The sequence below is a fragment of the Gymnoscopelus microlampas genome (genome assembly GCF_963454915.1).
Source record: "Gymnoscopelus microlampas genome assembly, chromosome: 19".
NCBI classification, from domain to species: domain Eukaryota; kingdom Metazoa; phylum Chordata; class Actinopteri; order Myctophiformes; family Myctophidae; genus Gymnoscopelus; species Gymnoscopelus microlampas.
In genome coordinates this window covers 37517832-37539750 of record NC_139956.1, presented here as the reverse complement: position 1 = coordinate 37539750, position 21919 = coordinate 37517832, and the positions used below count along the sequence as shown (strand labels likewise).

Here is a 21919-nt window from a genome sequence, read left to right as displayed (position 1 = left end):
CCCCCCCCCCCCCCCCCCTCGGCCAAGCTAACATTGGTCAAGCCTCACGTGACACGTGACAATACGTTGAAAGAGTGTGCTCTGATTGGCTAGTGAGACGCATGACTTACAGCCGGCCTATAAATAGATGTGTCACTTTGAAAGAGTTTTGGTCTCTTTCAAAGTGAGGTAAGACAGGAATAATCACGAAATGGCTGAGAAATGGCGGAGCAATACATTATGTAGACATCACAATACGTAATATAAATAGCTTAGACAGGATTAATCAAGAACAGTACTTTCGAGTCACAGTTGATGACACAGTGCAATTAACTAGAAGCTAATCATTGTCTGCAAACTGATGAAGAAGCAAAGGCGCAACGCCTATCATCAAAGTTCCAATCTTGGAATAAATTCCAATATTTGCTGGCGGAGACTTGTGCTCCGAGGAGCACATTTTCTAGTTTAATATGTTTATATATTGATAATAACATTAGTATGATATACTTTAATATGTTCATATATTGTGTGTCATATTTGCATGTCAGTATCATGTTAGTCATGTTAGTTGTCATATTGTGCAGTGAAAGATGCCACTATGGGTCAAAGGTCAGATCTCTCAGGGTCTCATCACTGTCTGCTGCCTCTCTCCCTTCGTCCACCAGGGGGCTCATATCCTTGAACTCCAGTGACACCTACTACCTTGAGCCAATCACAGGCTTGGAGCCTCTCCACCATTCACTGCTGAGCACAGAGGAGCTGCCAATCAAGAAGAGCGCCGCCACCTGTGGACACGGGCATCAGAGCGGGCACCCTGCACACATCTCACACCTCCTCAAACCACTGCATCAAAGAGTGAGTTCATACACACACACACACGCACTTTAGGCTGTACTACATTACCCATAATGCATGTTGATAAACAAACATCGTCCATTATGCTGCGTTCACAGTGCAAGCTACAAAAGGTACACAACTACAAAGTGACGCAGGGTATCTGTCGCTGAGTCGCTGTTGAAGTGTTTATCAAAACATTATACGCAGGAATGGGCTCTATGCACAGCAGCCATATTGGAAAGAAATTGGGCCTCTTCTTACTTCCTTCACAGGTGTTACCAATGATACTAATGAAGGCCCTGTTCCAGTCTGGTCAGGGTGCTGATATCGTGCATGTTGGCTCACTAGAAACACTCCATTTTGGTTCCCAAATGGCCCCTTATGGTGGGTGTGTAACTCTGAGAGTGTACAAATGGAACCGAACGGGTCCATTTGGTTCCATTTGTACACTCTCAGAGTTATAGGGGTCCTTGAAAATAAGACAACCACCATGCCACACTAAATGGAACAGAGCCTTAATTAGTATCAACGGTAACACCTGTGAAGGAAGTAAGGAAGGGGGCCAATTCATTCCCAATATGGCTGCTGTGCATAGAGCCTAAAGAAAAGGCGAGTGGAAATGGTTAAACGACACTTGGTCGTTTTGTAGCTTTGTAGCTGCAGTTGAAGCCACAGCTCAACTTTGACTGTAGCTTTGTAGATTGTGTAGCAGCTACACACATCAGGTGTCGCTTTGTGTCTTCATGTCGCTGGCTTCCATTGAAAATGAATGGTTGCCTGTAGCTTTGCATCTTCATGTTTGCGAAACCAGCGACATGAAGAGTCAAAGCTACAGGCTACCATTCATTTCCAATGGAAGCCAGCGACTAACGCTATCCCTAACCTTAACCCTAAGTGGCTTTGTATTTTCATGTCGCTGGCTTCCATTGAAAATGAATGGTAGCCCGTATAGCTTTGTAGCTACCACCCTGAACGCAACATTAGGCTGTATATGGCTGTATGACCCATAATACACGTTGATGATAAACAAGCATCCTCCATTAGGCTCTGTATGACCCATAATGCACGGCGATAATCATTAGTTTGAACAGTCCCAGTGTGACAGACAGGGAAATCATTCTCTTTTTTGTGTGGATGATTATTACAGGGTAACGTATAAAATCAGACACACATTGAGCCTGCACAGCAAATGAGCATCTTTGTCACACGGGGCACAAAGAGCAATATTGCTTTTTCTCTCAGTGGCAATTTGGAGCAGAGAATCACTCCCTGTGTCACCTGTAGAAAGTCAGGAGAATTATGAGGAGGGTGTGTTGTTTTATTCATCATTATGGCAGGGGAGCCTTTTGACTGCCAAGTCTCTCTCTCTCTCTCTCTCTCTCTCTCTCTCTCTCTCTCTCTCTCTCTCTCTCTCTCTCTCTCTCTCTCTCTCTCTCTCTCTCTCTCTCTCTCTCTCTAACTCACTCACTCTTTCTCATAATGTAAAGACCATCAGTCTCTCCTCTCCTCCCCTCCTGGCTCTGCTCTTATCTCTCATTCAATTCCCTCAACTGACATCCATTAATCCTAGGCTGTTATGTACGAATGCAGTCATAGACACCAGACCCAGTCTCTCAAGACTGAGGCCACATCTCGAATAAACAACGAGGGGTGTGTGTGTGTGTCATTTCAAAAACACATGACGTGATGTTAAAACACCAAAGGGTCTGGGGGCGTCTTCCTCCCTGAGTCAAGCGTACTTCTGACCACATACAGTACAGTACCTTACTGATAGAAGACCTGCAACACTGTGCTACTCTGATGTGGAGAAAGCTGGGGTTGTCATGTGGGCTCCTATACTTTCTTAGAACCCACGACGTCCAATAGAACATATTCACACGGCGGCCATATTGCCATATTGGAATTTAACATTGAAAGTGCCGCCACCCGGGGTGGCTACTTTCATTGACTTCATAGAAACATGGCCGCCGCGTGAATATGGTCTATAGGCTCTATTCACAGCAGCCATATTATGAAGAAATTCACAGGTGTTACCAATGATACTAATGAAGGCTCTGTTCCATTCTGGTCAAACAGAGTCAGGGTGCTGGTATTGTGCATGTTGGCCCACTGGAAACACTCTGCTACACCAGTGGGTCTACAGTTGGGGTCCAGGGACCCTCATGGGCTTCCAAATGGCCCCTTACAGGTGTGTAACTCTGAGAGTGTACAAATGGAACCAAATGGACCCGTAAGGGTCCATTTGGTTCCATTTTGTACACTCTCAGAGTTATGGGGGTCGTGGAAACCACTGTGCTACACTAAATGGAACAGAGTCTTCATTAGTAGCATTGGTAACACCTGTGAAGGAAGTGATACTATGGCTGCTGTGCATAGAGCCTATTGGCTCAGATGTGTATTCTGACATCCCAGAACCATCTTGTCCCACACAGTTTAAATGGGAGACCAGCTGGGATCTTTTTCCCTTTTCAGCCAGAGCCACCGCTCTGCCACCCTCAATGGTTGGTTGATGGCCTGGCGCAGGGCTTTGCCCGCTGATGCCCAGCTCCCTCATCATGGTACAAAGCCTCAACATCCATCTACTGGGCAAACCTTTGCTCTACAGCCCTGCAGTTCTGTCTCTGCTGCAAGCTCTTAATATCGTATATACACATATGTGTGTGTGTATATATATATATATATTTCCTGCATAGCGTCCTCTCACTGACCTACGGTTGTCTCCTCGTGTGTGTGTGTGTGTGTGTGTGTGTGTGTGTGTGTGTGTGTGTGTGTGTGTGTGTGTGTGTGTGTGTGTGTGTGTGTGTGTGTGTGTGTGTGTGTGTGTGTGTGTGTGCGTGCGTGCGTGCGTGCGTGCGTGTGCGTTGGTGGTGTAGAATGTGGAGCCGGCAGGGCAGCAATCCCTCAACGTCTAAATCAATGACGTTTAATTACAGCAGAGCCTCTGTCTAATCAATGGATCAAGTATTAGAAGATATGGCCAATGACAAATGTCCGTCGACAAAAAGCAGTGTGGAGGCTCTCTCTCTCACACTCACTGATCTGGGTTTTAATGTGTTTCAACAGAACAGACATTCTCCATCATGAACTTGAAAGAAGCACAATTTATTCTTGTTTTATTATATGTTGATTTGTTCATAAAAGCCCCTCACCTCTATAGCTATCAGCTCTTCACTATTCTAATGCTCCATTCCCCTCTAATGGGAGATTTTTATTGAATCACAGGAACATTGTCTGAGTACCACCGTTCTGACTTTTGTATTCTGTATGATTGGTGGCTTGTAAGAAATGTATGTAGGAAATGAGACCCATTGTGTCCTAGTCTCACATGGATAAACCCACCGTCTTGCATCATTAATTCCAGTGAAGGAGACTCCATGGATGTATTACGTCTGAAGAACAAGGCAGCATGTCTGGGTTTTGCGAGAGAGAAATGGCGACGGCCGTGGCCGGAAGTGAAGGGTTTCCGTCTCAACATTGTGAACACGATATCTCGGGAACGCCTTGAGGGAACGTCATGACATTTGGCACAAACGTTCACTGACCTGATTAGAACAACTAGGTGGTCAAAGGTCAAGGTCACTGTGACCTCACAAAACAAATTCATTCAAATGCATTCACTGCATTTATTACATGAGTCTGGACAGACATGGATGTAAACGGCAACTGGTTGGTGGAGCCATACAACTAGCCTGGCATTGGCCAGACTGATAACGTGGATTCACTCTTCCTCCCGATATCAGTCTTGACTTCGGCCCATAGACAGGTTTCCTGTTAGTAAACATGAGAGGATATGACCGCGCAGAGCCGGGGGTAGCCTATAGAGGGCGCCATTACCCGCAGCAGCTCTGGTCAAATGTCCATTGATAAAAGAAATGATCTTCACCGGGTTTAATGAAAGTAGATTAAATTATGCAGTTTGTAATACCTTGTTTACTCAATAAAAATGATTTGTCGGAAGTTGGATCTGTTTGTATATAATAGCAGCATTATGCTTATTATGCCTATAATAGCAGAATTATGGCTATCTAACTCCCGAACATAACAACAGAGTGAACGGCGCAACAATTCGTTCCCCCCGAGCATGCGCAGATTGCGCATTCTGCTCTGTGATGACGTCGCGCGGAAATCCGTCTATAGGGTGCGAGTATGAGAAATCAGAACATTATTTTGATACTTTTCACTGTTGTACGGACAGCAGTTGAAACGCAGTCACTGATTGGCCCGATAATGTTCTGATTTCTCATACTCGCTCCAAGTCCAGGCTGATACCGGGGAGGAATGTGAGAGTGAATCCACGTTATCAGTCTGGCCAATGTCAGGCTAGCATTCAACAACAATGCAGTATTTCTACGTCTCATTGTCTTAGGAGGCGGTCGTTCACCACTATTCAATAGTTGTGTCCCCGACATTAGATGTGTATCTAATCATCTGGATACTGTGACACTATTTCTGTCCTTGTTGAGAGTTTCTCTGGATAAGAGCATCAGCAGCCAAATACCTGACATATCATTATTGTGTGTATTTGCGAAGCTCCGCCCTCTTTGAGAGGTACAAATAAAATCAAATAAAATGTTTTGTTTTCTTCCAGGTGAAACGGAACACCTGGGGAACCACTAAGTACATGGAGCTCTACATTGTTGCTGACAGCGCACTGGTAAGCTAACGATAGATGCTAACGATAGACGCTAGTTGATCTCATGCTCATGATGCAGCCAGTCTGTTGAGTGACGTCATCGGAAAGACAGGAACAATATTGAACAATTATCCCATTCAGGCTAATGCATTTCCTTCTACAGTGAGTGGCGCTCAGCTAGCAAATGAGTGCCATAATAATGAGACGGACGCGCTCCACATGGAGATAAGTGGTTGATGGGATTTGTCTGGGTAATGAGGGAACGTTTCTACTTGGCTTTAATGGTGGATGAACTCATTACCCACTTTTAAAAAGACCCACAGCCCCAGCAAAGGACATGCTGTGTCTTCATAAAAAGATGCTCACTGTCTAGCATGAAGTCATGGACACAGAGATGATTTGTTTTCAAGGTACATGTGTTTGTACAGGATGCCTGTGGAAAGATTGTCAGTATTTCATTTGATCTTTGTGTTTCCTGTTGCCTCAGTACAAACGGCAGAACAAGGACTACCAGAAGACCAAACTGAGGATCATGGAAATTGCCAATTACGTGGATAAGGTAAAAACCCAGTCTATAGGCTTCCAACCCCCAGGATGCAACAGGGAATAAACAACACCAAACTCCATGTTGTCCAAGCTAATAGATGATGTTGTATTATAGTAAGATAGGCCGGCTCCTCAAACCCGACCCCATTTCATTTCACCATGCAGGGAATAAACTCTGTGTGTGTGTGTGTGTGTGTGTGTGTGTGTGTGTGTGTGTGTGTGTGTGTGTGTGTGTGTGTGTGTGTGTGTGTGTGTGTGTGTGTGTGTGTGTGTGTGTGTGTAGTTCTACAGGGCTCTGAACATCCGTGTGCCTCTAATTGGTCTGGAGGTGTGGACAGACAGGGACCAGTGTATCGTCAGTGAGGAGCCCAACACCACTCTGTGGTCCTTCCTGCAGTGGAGACAGAAGCTCAAGTCACGCAAGAAACACGACAACGCACAGCTGCTCACGTGAGAAATGGCCACACGTGCACAAGCACACACGCGCACAAGCATACGCGCGCGCGCACACACACACACACACACACACACACACACACACACACACACACACACACACACACACACACACACACACACACACACACACACACACACACACACACACACACACACACACACACACACACACACACACACACACACACACACACACACACACACACACACACACACACGGGCCATTTGTGTTTGTGTAGACGCTCGACAAAGCCGGAATCACCAGGGTGGATTTGAACCCACTACCTCCGCGGTGGTGGGCAGGCACTTTAGCACTGCGCCACCTGAGCGCCTTCAAAAACATTATTTATAATGACTTTTCATGTGTCATATTTAGTAATAGAGATTGTAATTGCATGAAAGATGTTTAAATCAGCCACACTCCACTCTTCTCCCCTTTTGTTGTGGTGTGTGTGGACAGTACGACCCAAATACACACACCCAGAGGCAGAGCGCTTCAAATTCTAAGGGTTTATTTCAAAGCAAACAAGTCCAAGGGAGCAGGACGAAATCTAAATCCAGAGACTAGTGACAAAGATCAAACACTCTACGACAGACAGAAGTGAACCCGAAATACAAGGAATAGACAAACGGAAGGCTAGGAAGACAAGACACAACACGGTAACAAAACTCTGTGAACTGACAAAGGAACAGGCACAATAGAAATGCAAACAAGAGCTAACGAGACACAGGTGAACACAATGGATGATTTACATGGACTGAGAGGAATGAGCTGAGGTGGAAAGATAAGTGAGAGCGTCTGGAGAGTAACAGGATTGGAATACTCAATACAGGTGATAGCTACAAAGAAAAACGATGCCACCAAATAACATGGGAAACACAATATGCAGACTGTGACAGCACAAAACATTACAGCTGTTTTCTAAGCTGTATTTCTCATGTGGTTCTATCATAATTATCTCTATTGATGTCGTATTGTGGACATGCTTATATCAACCCGTGCCTCCAGTGACAAATGTACTCATAAGTGCTGATCTCCTGCACTTCAAATGAGACCTAAAGCACTGAACGATCTCACCCTCAGTCAGGAACAGCCACAGGGAATAATAACGACTTCATTAGTGAGTGAACTGACAGATGATTAGTGATACAGGGACATGTTTTTTATTAACCCATTAAGACCGGGAACGCACCCGTGTAACCATTGTTTTATACTTTGGGCTATTCAAAAATAGCAGATACTGTATACAAGCTCATAGCGCGGCACCGAGTGCCGCACTATGAGCTTGTAGATCTTTGAGAAGTGCAAATCTTTGAATATATATATTCAAAGAAGTGCAAATCTTTGAATATATATATATATTTTTTAAAGGGAACATTTGTAACTCAAATCTTTGCTTCTGGGGGGTCCCTGGAACAACATATTTTGAGATGGGGGTCTGCGGCCAAATACACATCATTTTGGGTGGTCCTTGACATGAAAAAGTTTGAGAACCACTGATTATAGCAACATAAGTTTTTTCAAAAAACTTTTATTAGGATTTAGAAGACATTTATAGAATCCCCCAGAAGCAAAGATTTGAGTTACAAATGTTCGCTTTTAAAAAAGTATATATTCAATGATTTGCACAAATGTTCACGATTAAAAGAAAATAGCAGATCTACAAGCTCATAGCGCGGCACTCGGTGCCGCGCTATGAGCTTGCATATCTGCTATTTTTGAATAGCCAAAGACATCAAAAAATTACACAGATTTCCCGGTCTAAATGGGTTAAACTAAAGATTTCCCCTCAGTTACGGGAGGCCATTGTGTCTGAGCATGCCGTTGTGCTGGCAGCACGCGCAGGGGTGTACCGGAGGTGGGGGCGCGGCGGAGCGCCGCTCCACTCGTTCAGAGCCTTTATCTAGTTGTTTGAGCTGCATGGTGCATGGTGTTTGAGGTCCATTGTGTGACCTGCTAAGTACTGTAATTGTAGGCATGCTGTTCTCTGAGGCAGTCCAAAGAGAACGTTTGGATAACAGTGGCTGATGGATTCGTGAACTGAATTACAGAGGTGACGTCTGCGAGGTAAATGCATATGACGACACTAAAAAGTATCCCCATCATGCAAGTAAATGGAATAAAATTCGATATATAATTGTGGGTTAATAAATAGGCCTACATAAAAGAGGTTATTTCAATTGGTGATTGCTTGTGTGCGCGTGCGGCGTGCGCACGCACACACACACACACACACACACACACACACACACACACACAAAGTGCCTTTTATAATCCCAAGGGCTATTATATATGGCCTGATAAAAGAACATTCAGTGCAGGCAGGTACCACAGTCGGCAGGATTTCATCACCTTAATGGGGCGGCAGTGGCTCAGGAGTGGGGTAGAGTGAATTTGAAACCGCAAGGTTCCCAGTTCGATCCCGGGCTGGGGGCGCTCCCCCAGAGTTAGTCTCGAAGTGTCCTTGAGCAAGACGCTGAACCCCTAATTGCTCCCGATGAGCAGGTTGGTGCCTTGCATGGTTTTCCTCCGCCATCGGTGTATGAATGTGTGTGTGAATGGGTGAATGTGATGCACAATCTATGTAAAGTGCTTTGGATGAAAGCGCTATATAAATGCACCATTTACCATTTAAACCCATGATTGCCAGTCTGTCCTTTTGTGAGCGCAAACACGCAGACACCCACCCGATCTGTATTATGCACTCATACATGCGTATACAGAGTGGTTCACAAACAGCCTATCAGCAGCCCTGTGCGCTCAAAAGAATTATGATTTGCACATTCCAGAGGCGTGTGTGATTCTTCAGACCGATGTGGATTTATTGTTTGGACGTTAAGTGACGCTCACAGAGGGGTCACACGCTCCACACCAGGCTGGTCAAGGGGTCACGGTCTCAGACAATCTTATGTTCGTCACACACGGCTGTCGTATCTGCAATCGATGTTGCATCCAGCACAGAGCTCAACACATCAATAACCAGGTGTTAGAGGTTAAGTGATTGTGTGTGTGTGTGTGGTGTTACAGGGGGGTGATCTTCAAGGGGACGACCATCGGCATGGCTCCGCTGGAAGGGATGTGCAGTCTGGAGAACTCTGGAGGCATCAACGTGGTGAGCTGGGGGGGGTCTGAGGACACAAAACAACCCTGTTCTTTACCCTGTTCTCTGTCATTCCCTCGGTCCTCCTGCTCAACAACCATCCCTGATTAGCTCCTAATAGGTTGCATTAGCTGTCCTCTCCTGGATCCAGGTGGTCAGTAGAATCATCTAATAAGTCATATTAATGCACAGCGCTACCTACGGCACTGTGGGTGGGGAGCCAGAATTGGGTCCAGAGATGTTCTCTCAGGGTCAGGGACAAAGAATCATTTTTGACATTGTATTATTATTTGTGTTAGACCTTAATGCATCACAACCCCTGCCAGATCTCCACCCTACACTTAGCTCTGGTCCATAGCGTTAGAAGGAGTTCTCCTTAACACTATGGTACTTTCCATTCTTTCCTCTCGCACCGCGGTAGCGCAGCCTCTCGTTTCACCGGAATTAAAACCTGTTTTTGGTTACTCCACAGTGCCCTCTACAGATCTGGTCAATTGAATTTTCCTATTGACCAGATTCTTCCTTCCGGTGAAATATTTTATTTTCTGGCCATAAAGTGTATTTTAGACATGAGGTGGGGGAGGCTGCGTGGCTCAGTGTTCCCACTTAGTGGAGTAGGCTTTCAACTCCATTAAACCGTCTTTGTTTTGGTGAGTACCAAAAGTGTATTTTTTATTTTTACTACAGACGAGAGAGAGGCTGCGCTACAGTGGTGCGAGGGGAAAGAATCAAAAGTACCATAGCGTTAAGGAGAACTCCTTCTAACGCTATGGACCAGAGCTACCCTACACTGTAGTATGTGGACTTCACTGTAGGAATACATTTATTTATCATCACACAATAAAGTGTCACAGTTTATGACACTATTTACTCACTGTACCCGTTTATTTACTCACTGTACCGGAGACCGATCATTACTTCTGGAAGTGTGTGTGTGTGTGTGTGTGTGTGTGTGTGTGTGTGTGTGTGTGTGTGTGTGTGTGTGTGTGTGTGTGTGTGTGTGTGTGTGTGTGTGTGTGTGTGTGTGTGTGTGTGTGTGTGTGTGTGTGTGTGTGTGTGTGTGTGCGTGCGTGCGTGCGTGCGTGCGTGCGTGCGTGCGTGCGTGCGTGCGTGCGTTCGTGCACATGTGTGTGTGTGTGTGTGTGTGTGTGTGCACGTGCCTGCACTTGCATGTGTATGCATGCGTGTCTATAGCAGTGTAAAACCAAACCATGTGTCACAACCCCCCACTCCCTGTGGTCACAGGACCACTCTGACCTGCCCATCGGCGCTGCCGCCACCATGGCCCATGAGATCGGGCACAACTTCGGCATGAGCCACGACCACGAGGGCTGCTGTGTGGAGGCCACAGCCGGGCAGGGAGGCTGTGTGATGGCTGCTGCTACTGGGTGAGCCTCTGCTACCATGTCAATGTCATCCTTATATATGTTAGTAATATGGTTATTAAAGGTCTATCAATGTCATCCTTATATATGTTAGTAATATGGTTATTAAAGGTCTATCAATGTCATCCTTATATATGTTAGTAATATGGTTATTAAAGGTCTATCAATGTCATCCTTATATATGTTAGTAATATGGTTATTAAAGGTATGTCAATGTCATCCTTATATATGTTAGTAATATGGTTATTTAAAGGTATGTCAATGTTTATCCAAATATATGTTATTAGGTATTATTAATAGTTAAAGGAGCACTTCACCCATTTTCAACCTCGTCTTCATATAATTGCTCCTCACTAATGTTCATTATAAGATGGTGACATTTTTGTCTATTCGCTCTGTGTCTCAGAGGTGGGCTGTGGACAGTTCAGAAACCTGCCTACCACTGCCAGATAGGCAGGTTTGGTCTTTTTTTTTAAGGATGCAAGAACAATGGCTTCTGTGTGCTATCTACAGGAAAAACGGTAGTTAACACATTCCCACATTTGTAACCGCGATCGGCCATTTTATCCCGGTCGGCTGTTGAATAACAGCCGTTTTCACCAAAAAAAGAGAAAGGAGTGTTTTTCTAAAACTCATAAAGTGACAATTTTTGGGATGTCGTCACATCCGTCCATTCCTTCTTTCAGGGTCCTAGGATCATTCCTAAGTTGCGTTAGAGCACCCTCTTGTGGAATTAAAAAAATCACACCCAGTGTGAAGTGAGCGGTGTTATTTAAGGTCATCACAGTGATGGAAGCTCACTTAAAAAAAAGTTTTTTTTTTTAAGTGCGTAGTGATATTTATAGGTTATGAATTTCATCATGCGTCTCGCTAGCCAATCACAGAGTGGTCTGAATACTCATCAGCCAATCACAGTACAGGGAAAGACAAATTTTCACGACGGATGGGTCATGGGTCGCAACCCCACTTATAGGAGTACACCGACTACACCGAGATCTGCGTCAATGGCAGGGAATGTGTTAATATTAGCTTGGAATCCCCATGGATGACGTCATCGGTAGGCAGGTTTCTGAACTGTCCATAGAGGTCATACCATTGTGTCCTCTCATTCCCAGCCACCCGTTTCCACGCGTCTTCAGTGGCTGCAGCAAGCGGGACCTGGACAGCTACTTCCAGAAGGGAGGGGGCATGTGTCTCTACAACATGCCCAACATGAAGGACCTGGTGGGGGGGAAGAGGTGTGGCAACGGCTTCGTGGAGGACGGAGAGGAGTGTGACTGTGGAGAAGCTGAGGTGAGACAAATTATGCTGTTCACAGTAAAACATATTCTATCTGCACTCAACTCCTCTTGGAGGCCTGACTTTGACTGTACACATTGTTAGATGTGCACAACTTGACACCAGAGCCTCCGTCTCACATTCTTAACACTGGAGGTGAGGAAGTGCAGTCTGTGTGATGTCATCAAGCCTGCCAACCTATCATGGTCCAGTGTGCAAATTAGGCACTTGTTGAAACCTGAAACCACTTTGCTTTGAGCAGTGGTGGTGGGCGGGGTGTGAGGCCTGTGACGTTTGCATATTTGAATATTCATATATCCAGAATTCCTCAATGAGGGAGAAAGAGTATGTGCTTCCAGACTCTTTTTTTTTTTCTTAGTTTTTTGTAATTTTTTGTGGTAACCATGTTATACAACATATTAAGAAAATACTTTAAAACGTGTCTTGATAGGGATTGTAATAGAGCTGTAAAAAAATGTTTCCCCCTATTTACTGTACTGATATATAATTCAATGCAATGTGCTTTAAATAATGTGAAAGCCTACAGAAGAACCTTTTTAATAATTAAAATGAATGAAACAGAATAAAGAAAAAGCACTAAAATAGACAGATAAAAGCGACACAATAAAATAGGGAGAATGAATTGAATAGCGATTTAAGTTAATTCACTTCAAATAGATTGAAATAGAATTATTAATTAGTAATTACTCTTGTAGCGACATGCTTGAGGTTCTGTGTCGTATAAATCATCTGTTAATCTTTGACCTCTGGTTCGGTCTTCACCTGGAGAGACTCTGGTCTCCTCATCTCATCTCATCTTTTATTCATGCTGCGTTGTGTGTTTGTCAAACACTGCTCAGGTGTTCTCTATCATGGGACTCCATGTTAGCATGAACGACAGAGCCAAAGGTTAAATAAACCCTCTTTTGGTTCAAGCAGCAGCACAAATTGAAATGTGAACCAAGCAAATTGGTGGCTCGCTGATGGTGTTTTTTTATTACAGTATGTCTGCCACTCAGAGACAGGGCTCACTGTGCAGCAAAATGATGCCTAAAGTGTCGAAATTATGCCTAATGTGGCACAATTATGCCTAATGTGGCGAAAATAATATGCGAGTACATAAAACGGTGTCAGGAGTGGGGTTTGAGCCCATGACGTTTAACTGCAAGTCAAAAGCTTATCTCAGCATGCCACCAAGGCAGTTGGCAGCGAGGGGTTTGGAGCTTATTTGAGCCAGACCCCGCCCCCTTCTTGGTAGAAATGGGAAGCACCTGATCTTTCATTTTAACCAATCAGAAGAAGGCAGGAATGCATTGGTCTTGGGACGCGGTAACACGCCGTGCAACCCCTCTTTTGAACAGGAGCACGCGCACACACACGCATCGATTTAGAACAACCCTTAATTCACACCTCAACGAAAGCTTACAAAGGCTCCTGACTGCCCGGTGTCACACCAGCATGAATTAACATAGGAATGAGCCTAGATGCATATCAATTGTCCATTGTGTGAGACCTGTAGAGTAGGTGTTAAGCGACGAGGCGTTGTGAGCTTGTAGATCTGCTATTTTTGTCCTCTCTAGCATCCTCAGAAAAGGGATGCTAGGGTTCAAGTGGTTAATGTAAAAAATATATAATTATTTCACACAAAGATTTGGCGGACCCCCTGTAGTAACTCTGAGGACACCCAAGGGGTCCCGGACCCCCTGTTGAAGACCCCTGGTCTTCAACAGGGGTTATGTTATTTAATTATTTTGGGGGAGCCACCCCCAGACCCCTGAAATGCATAGAAATCTATGAAATCTAAATAAAAAAATCGATGAAATTTATATTAAAGAAAGCCAGCCCCCCAAACCCCTAAAATACATAGAAATCTATGCCTTTTGGAACAGTTACTGTATATATAGTCAAGAAAGCATTTACTCATACTTAAAGTTTAAAGTGCTTTATTAGCATTGAACATTGTTATAAATGTTTAAATAAATAGGCTGAACTAGCCTGAACTTGAGCATAATACTGTATTGTATTATGCATATAAACTGCTGTAAAAACAAAGCCTGGGGACACTTTTACTGAAAGAGGACAATAATAAAATGAAACCAAATTATAGTGTCACACAATTAATTGTGTTTAAGTATTTATGAATTATATTATTTATGTATTTATTAACTGTTAATCCATTATGAAGAATTCAGTTTTCCAGATGAGCATAACAACATAAGAGTTGTTCTTTAAATGGGCACACTATTTAATTATATTGATTAATATATATATTAAATACATATGTATTTATTACTCAACATAAATAAACAATCAACCATATTAGTCTACTGAAATAGCCTAGACTATGCCCACATCAGCAGCCAATATGTAGGCTGCCAGGGCAGGTAAATAGAAATACTGACATCTTGTTGATGTAATATCCCATACCGAATCGATCTCAGGAGACGTTTCAGTCATGAAGAACTGTGACACTTTATATTTTTGGAATGTTGTTCTCCTGAGGCATGCTGTCTGATGTCAGCCAGTCCATCATGCGCCACAGAAAACATACGCCGACATACTTTACGTTTGCTTTGTAAACATCTCCACTGACGCTGTCAAGCCAAGGGTTTGCCTCTTCCCACTCACGTCTGTACTTTTGGAGGCGTTTTCTCTTTTGAGGACGCGGTGGAGTGTCGGCTGTAGACATTTTCAAACAGCGCGGTGCCCGTGGTGCAGTGACTGAGCAGAGGTAACTAGGCAACCATGACAGGCAGCGCAGGGCAGGCACAGACAGAGGATTGGCACAGCCGCACAGAACGTATCTTAGCAACGTGAAAGCGCTAACTCTCATTGGTCGTGTCGTGAGTAATGAGCCAATGAGCTGCCGAGCGCACTCCCAGACAATGGCATCATACCAGCGTTGCCAAGTCTGTTTATTTTTTGCAACTTTTGGACAAAATATGGCTTGTTTTTGGCTTGTTTTTGTAGGTCGGCTGGCTCATTTCTCTCACTATACTTGGCAACACTGACTGACACCCGCACAGCTGAGCACTCACTCTCCCAGTCACACAGCGAAGAGACAGGACAGCACATAGTATAGATAGCCTGTCATTCATATTGATTCCCCGACCTTAAAATACCGGTATAGTAATTGATAATAAAAGTTCAGTACCGAACGCGTCTTTTAGTTTCCAATTACGGGACGATTTTCCGTATTTCACGGGACGGGTGGCAACCCTTACTGTATCTATATGTTTCTATATCTACCATGTCAGTGAGCAGCATCATCCTGTGTGTGTGTGTGTGTGTGTGTGTGTGTGTGTGTGTGTGTGTGTGTGTGTGTGTGTGTGTGTGTGTGTGTGTGTGTGTGTGTGTGTGTGTGTGTGTGTGTGTGTGTGTGTGTGCGACATACAGGAATGTGACAACAACTGCTGTAACGCCAACAACTGCACCTTGAAGGAAGAGGCACAGTGTGCCCACGGAGTCTGCTGTGAGGGCTGCAAGGTAACACACACACACACACACACACACACACACACACACACACACACACACACACACACACACACACACACACACACACACACACACATTGTCACACACACACACTGACACACACACACACACACACACACACACACACACACACACACACACACACACACACACACACACACACACACACACACACACACACACACTCATTCACTCAGCCCCTTCACGCATTAAAAGGACAATATCAGTCACCAGAACACCAAGGACGGTTTGTATGGGAAGGGGGCTTGTCAGATAAAATGTCAAATATCTACGGTAAATACTGAATCAGGCAATTTAAAAACTGTCTGCAGTGCTCACAAAAGCCTGAGTAGACGTTAAAATGAACCCAGACAAGTGAAATATCCCTTTTAGAGCTGTTGTGTGGAAATAAGAAAAAATCCCCCCCCCTTTTTCTTATTTCCACACAACAGCTCTAAGGTGTATTAAAGACATAGTTCACTGTTGAAAATGAGTGGTCTTCCCCTTTAAGTTTCTTGGCTGGAATGCTTGTGAGAAACAAATCATTAAAGAGTGTTGTTTCCATATCCACTGCCAGAACTACATGCATTTGGCTTCACACATGGCTAGAGAATACCGGGCGTGAAGAAAAGGCTCTGGCTGTGGCCTATTAATGAGCCAATTGATCGCCTTGGCAACCCCAGCCTAGGGCTGATTCTGAGAATTGCCCACACCTGCCAAATTCATCACACTTGTCATTGATGAGTTAGTCAATCCACTTTCCACAATCAGTCTGCACTTAACATCATTCTCCACACAGTTTTTCATGGTTCTCCATGGTGACAATGGACCAGACCTGAAATTCAGGGAGTTGTGATGATTTTAATAGTGGAGAGACCGTCTGCTTATAAATGCAATAGAAAGCTCGGCTGCCACTTCCAATATGGAGGCCGCAGTACAGGTCGCTCCAATGAACTGCAGCGGCCAATAAGGTACTGTCATTTATAACAGTGGTTCTCAAACATTTTCATGTCAAGGACTCCCAAATTGACACTCATTATCCCGTGGACCCCCCATTTGAAAAGATATGCCAGGGACCCCCATAAGAGAAGATTTTTACGGCTCTAGCAGTGATTCTCAACCATTTTAATTAGAACCATTTTAGAACCATTTACAACACTGTAGTTGAACATCCACATGGAAACTACTTTAGTTTTGGACAAAGTGAACCTGCTACTCCAGTCTGGGTTCCTACAACAAATGAGTCACCGTGTTGTCGTTCTTTCAGCTGAAGGAGGCGGGAACGATGTGCCGCGGCGCAGCGGGGGCGTGCGACCTGCCGGAGTACTGCACGGGGGCGTCTCCCTACTGCCCCTCCAACGTGTACCTGCTGGACGGCTCGTCCTGTCACTATGGAGTGGCGTACTGCTACAACGGCATGTGTCTCACCCACCAGCAGCAGTGCGTGCAGCTCTGGGGTTACGGTAGGATCCATGCCATAGCACACTGATGTTATTATTGTGACGCTTATCCATCATCTGCTTCTCTGCCTTTACACTTCCATTTAAAGAGGCTCAAACTAAAACACATTGATTGATTGATTGATTGATTGATTGAATACTTAATTAGAAGTTTGCAGAAAAAAACACATGAAAGTACAGTTCAATACAAGGTCAGCTAATAGGAATTTAAAAAATCCAAGAAAGCCATCGGCTTCTTTCCATTGTGGTCCTTTGTACTCAACTCATAGTGACGTTAAATGACAGACAGATATACACTACTATGCAGAACATCATAAAAACAGTTTAGGAATAAGAAAAGCACAAAAATATGTACAGTAAACAGTTTGAGGGGGGTGGGGGGGCTAGGTTTTGACTTTTACAGGGGCCGGTTTTGAATTGCAGCCCTTTGTAGGTACACTTCTTCACGACTTTTGTTAGGGCATTCATAGCAGGAGAACAAATGTAACCCCTTGTGTTTGCCAAATCTGGGTTGGACATTATTAACTGGTGATATTGATCAGTAATAATTCCATTGAGTTGAGGAGCGTGGGTATCTTAGAGTTGTCTGTTCATTCATGGAGCTGATGGGATTGTTTGTGGGGTGTCGTCTCAACAACATTTGACTTCACAAGTTTCAAAAATGAACTGATGGTTTGTCTATAAGAAGTATTAGAAATAAACTGACGGTTTGTTTGTCAGAAGCTTTAAAACACTTAACTTATGGAGTGGACTTCTTAAAACACTGTCAAAGTGTTTATGCTAAATGAATAGGGGATTGTAGTGTGTTGTGTGTACATGTGTACATGTGTGTGTACACAGGCTTTAGGGTACACTTATTATTTTGAGGTGTTGAATGGGTGGAAGTGGTAGCCTCACCCGCTCATGGTTTCAAATCTTTACGTTCGCTCACAAAGCCTGTATCGTCTATGGAGCACAAGCGTCAGCCTCTATCTCCACCATCTGTTGGCATTTCAGATACTCCACTCTGCCCACCTTTGAAGCACATTAGCACAATGAATGATACAAATCTTCACATCAGCTTAATTAATGATCAGAATCTTCCCCCCTCGGCCCCTGTATCAGCATCTGCATTTCCATAAAGTTACCGATGCCTGGACGAGAATCTCTTACCTCTAAACTGGATTAGCATATGTGGAGGTCAATAAACCAAATGACATGAGACTGACTTTAACGTTTGAGCTGTTTTAGCTGATGTGTGCTTATCCAGAGATGTAAATGAATTAAAATTAATCTACAGAATGAACTCAGTTTACACTACCAACATTAAAAGTATTCTAATATCCAAAATATCATGATATTTTATTGAGTGGATACATTGTTGTGACAGGTGATAAAATGACATGTAATAGTGAGTGGATACATTGTTGTGACAGGTGATTAAATAACATCATATATAAATAGTGAGTGGATGCATTGTTGTGATAAAATAACATCATATAATAGTGAGTGGATGCATTGTTGTGATAAAATAACATCATATAATAGTGAGTGAATACATTGTTGTAATAAAATAACATCATATAATAGTGAGTGGATACATTGTTGTGACAGGTGATAAAATAACATCATATAATAGTGAGTGGATACATTGTTGTGACAGGTGATAAAATAACATCATATAATAGTAAGTGGATACATTGTTGTGACAGGTGATAAAATGACATCATATAATAGTGAGTGGATACATTGTTGTGACAGGTGCGCGTCCAGCCCACGATGCCTGCTTCCAGGATGTCAACGCTGCCGGGAACGCCTTCGGTAACTGTGGCAAAGACGGACAAGGAAACTACATGAAGTGTGAGAAGACGTAAGAAAACACCTGGAAATGACGTCACACTTTACACTTCCTGTTTAGAAATGACACGCCTCTAGTCTCGCGAGCCAGACTGTTGCCTCCCACAATTTATCAAATGCTTCAGTCTTACTGTCTTACTGTCTGTCTGTCTGTCTGTCTGTCTGTCTGTCTGTCTGTCTGTCTGTCTGTCTATCTTTCATACAGTCTGTCTGGATATTTGGATTTTGTGGAATAGTTGTCTAGCTACGTGAGACTAACACGCCCCACACACACACACACACACACACACACACACACACACACACACACACACACACACACACACACACACACACACAGGTCCTTATTACACAGTCGACACACGTGCTCTACAGACAGTTTCATTGGCACGGCGCCAGAGGGTAATTAACGATGCCACATTAGCAGCTCAGCTTTACGCTAACGAGGCTCCAAATGAAGGCGGTGGACGCCTGCCTCATGCTCACATGATACCAACAGCCTCAAATCCATTACCCAGTCCCACCAGAGTCATTAGAGTGTTTACTGGCCACGTCCAATGAGAACGCTGATTAGAGGCGATATAAATGCAATATCTGCGTTTAACCCAGTAAGACCTGGAACGCATCTGTGTCACTTTAGCTTTCTTTGGCTATTCAAAAATAGCAGATATACAAGCTCATTGCGCGGCACCGAGTGCCGCCCAATGAGCTTGTAGATCTGCTATTTTTGAAAAATCTTTGGAAAAAAAATATCGTTTTTTTTCCAAAAAACTGTTTTTTTTTTAGAATCGCCTCAGGTCTTAAAGGGTTAATAAAGACATTTGAATAATCGATGAGGCTCAAGTCCAACATCCACTATCTGTCCGTCGTTGTGTAATGTGTGGTTTTTAACGACTCGATCAGAGACTGAGAGGTAACGGGCCATCATTTGCATATGATGGTGATGATCAGTGCTGGTAGAAGTACTCACATTTTTTACTTGGGTAAAAGTATCAATACTGCGATGCAGAAATACTAGCAAAAGTACCAATATTAAAAATGTAGCTACTTGAGTAAAAGTGCAAAAGTAAATATCAAAATATACTTAAGTACTAAAAGTAAAAGTACTCATTATGCACAATGTCCCATTTCTCAAGTTTCCAAATGTATAAAATCCTTTGAAAATAGCCGGTCTACAAGCTCACAACGCCTCGCTTTGCAACGTGTTGTGAGCTTGTAGATCGGCTGTTTTCAAATAGCCAAAGTATATTATAGGTCTGAACTGGTTAATGTGTTGTTTACAAAGTAACTCAAGTTTTAAAATTATTGTAGTGGAGTAAAAGCACACTATTTGTCTCTGAGATGTAGTGGAGTAGAAGTAAAATGACTGAAAATTGGAAATACTCCAGTTAAGTTAAAGTACCTCAAAATTGTACCTAAGTACAGTACTTGAGTAAATGTACTTAGTTACTTTACACCAGTGGTTCTCAAACTTTTTCATGTCAAGGACCCCCAAATTGACACTTATTAGCCCGCGGACCCCCATTTCAAAAGATATGCCAGGGACCCCCATAAGAGAAGATTTTTTACGGCTCTGGCAGTGATTCTCAACCATTTTAATTTCAAGGACCCCCAGTTTGACATGCATTTAGGGCTACAGACCCCCATTTAATGGCATTTCTATCACCTGGACCGCAATTTATATTGTAAAATCTATGTCAATTTAACTCTGAGAGTGTACAAATGGAACCAAATGGACCCGTTAGGGTCCATTTGGTTCCATTTTTACACTCTCAGAGTTACAGACCCATAAGGGTCCATTCGGTGCATAATCTATCATTTAGCTGGGGACCCCCTGGAACTCCCTCAAGGACCCCTGGGGGTCCCCGGACCCCACTTTGAGAACCAATGCTTTACACCACTGGTGATGATGAATATGATGACGGTGACGGTACGTACGTGTCCATTGGTCTCCGCAGCGACGCCAAGTGTGGGAAGATCCAGTGCCACAGCGCGGCCAAGAAGCCCAAGGGCACCAACGCCGTGTCCATCGACACCACCATCAAGACGGACGGCGTGGAGGTGAAGTGCCGCGGCACCTACGTCTACAGCACCCAGGACGGCCAGGGGGACCTGCCCGACCCCGGCCTCGTCATGACGGGCACCAAGTGTGGCGAGGGGAAGGTGAGGAAACCATCCTTCATCCTCCCCCCGTACGCTAAATAAGCTCTATTCACAGCAGCCATATTGTGTAAGACATTCACAGGTGTTGCCAATGATACTAATTAAGGCTCTGTTCCATTCTGGTCAAACAGAGTCAGGTTGCTGATATTGATTGTGTCATGTTGGCTCACTGGAGACGTTCTGCTACACCGGTGGGTCTAACATGTGGGTCCAGGGACCCTCATGGTTCCTTAAAGGGTAAGACCACTTTGGTAGAGGTTTGGGTTGTGTAGTTACCTTGCCATGATGTAACCCCAAAGGTGGGCAAGAAATAAAAAATAATTGCTCCATTGATTAGAAATTGATAATTCAAAATATGCTCCTCATTGACTTACATTGTACGGTAAAACAGCTCTCAAAGTCACTCTTTTAGCACATAAATGAACCCAAACATAGCTGATTCAGGCAATATAGAGCATCACCAAACCCATTACTGTTTTTTTTTTTTTATATAAATGTCAACTTCCTGTTGATTTTACTATTTGAAGATCTGGATCCGGATCCGCGGATCCAGTCCAGGTTTTCTACTTATTAAAAATGGCAAAATGAACAGGAAGTTGACATTTCTATTAAAAAAAAAACAGTACTGGGTTTGGTGATGTTCTAAATTGTCTGAATCAACTTTGTTTGCGTTCGTTTATGTGCTAAAAGAGTGACTTTGAGAGCTGTTTTACCGTACAATGTAAGTCAATGAGGAGCATATTT

The 21919-nt window shown here is 43.8% G+C and overlaps 1 protein-coding gene across 2 annotated transcripts in view; it reads left to right on the top strand.

Annotated features, from left to right (window-relative positions):
* adam19a (ADAM metallopeptidase domain 19a) overlaps positions 1-21919 on the top strand; it is a 139030-nt gene that overhangs the window by 101266 nt on the left and 15845 nt on the right. For both annotated transcript variants that reach the window (XM_084042497.1, XM_084042496.1), the window contains exons 6-16: positions 645-834; positions 5405-5470; positions 5937-6008; positions 6279-6445; positions 9483-9567; positions 10801-10943; positions 12056-12233; positions 15615-15704; positions 16984-17179; positions 18917-19025; positions 20971-21175. In XM_084042497.1, the coding sequence (XP_083898623.1) occupies positions 645-834; positions 5405-5470; positions 5937-6008; positions 6279-6445; positions 9483-9567; positions 10801-10943; positions 12056-12233; positions 15615-15704; positions 16984-17179; positions 18917-19025; positions 20971-21175 (1501 nt within the window). The remainder of the gene's footprint in view (positions 1-644; positions 835-5404; positions 5471-5936; positions 6009-6278; positions 6446-9482; positions 9568-10800; positions 10944-12055; positions 12234-15614; positions 15705-16983; positions 17180-18916; positions 19026-20970; positions 21176-21919) is intronic.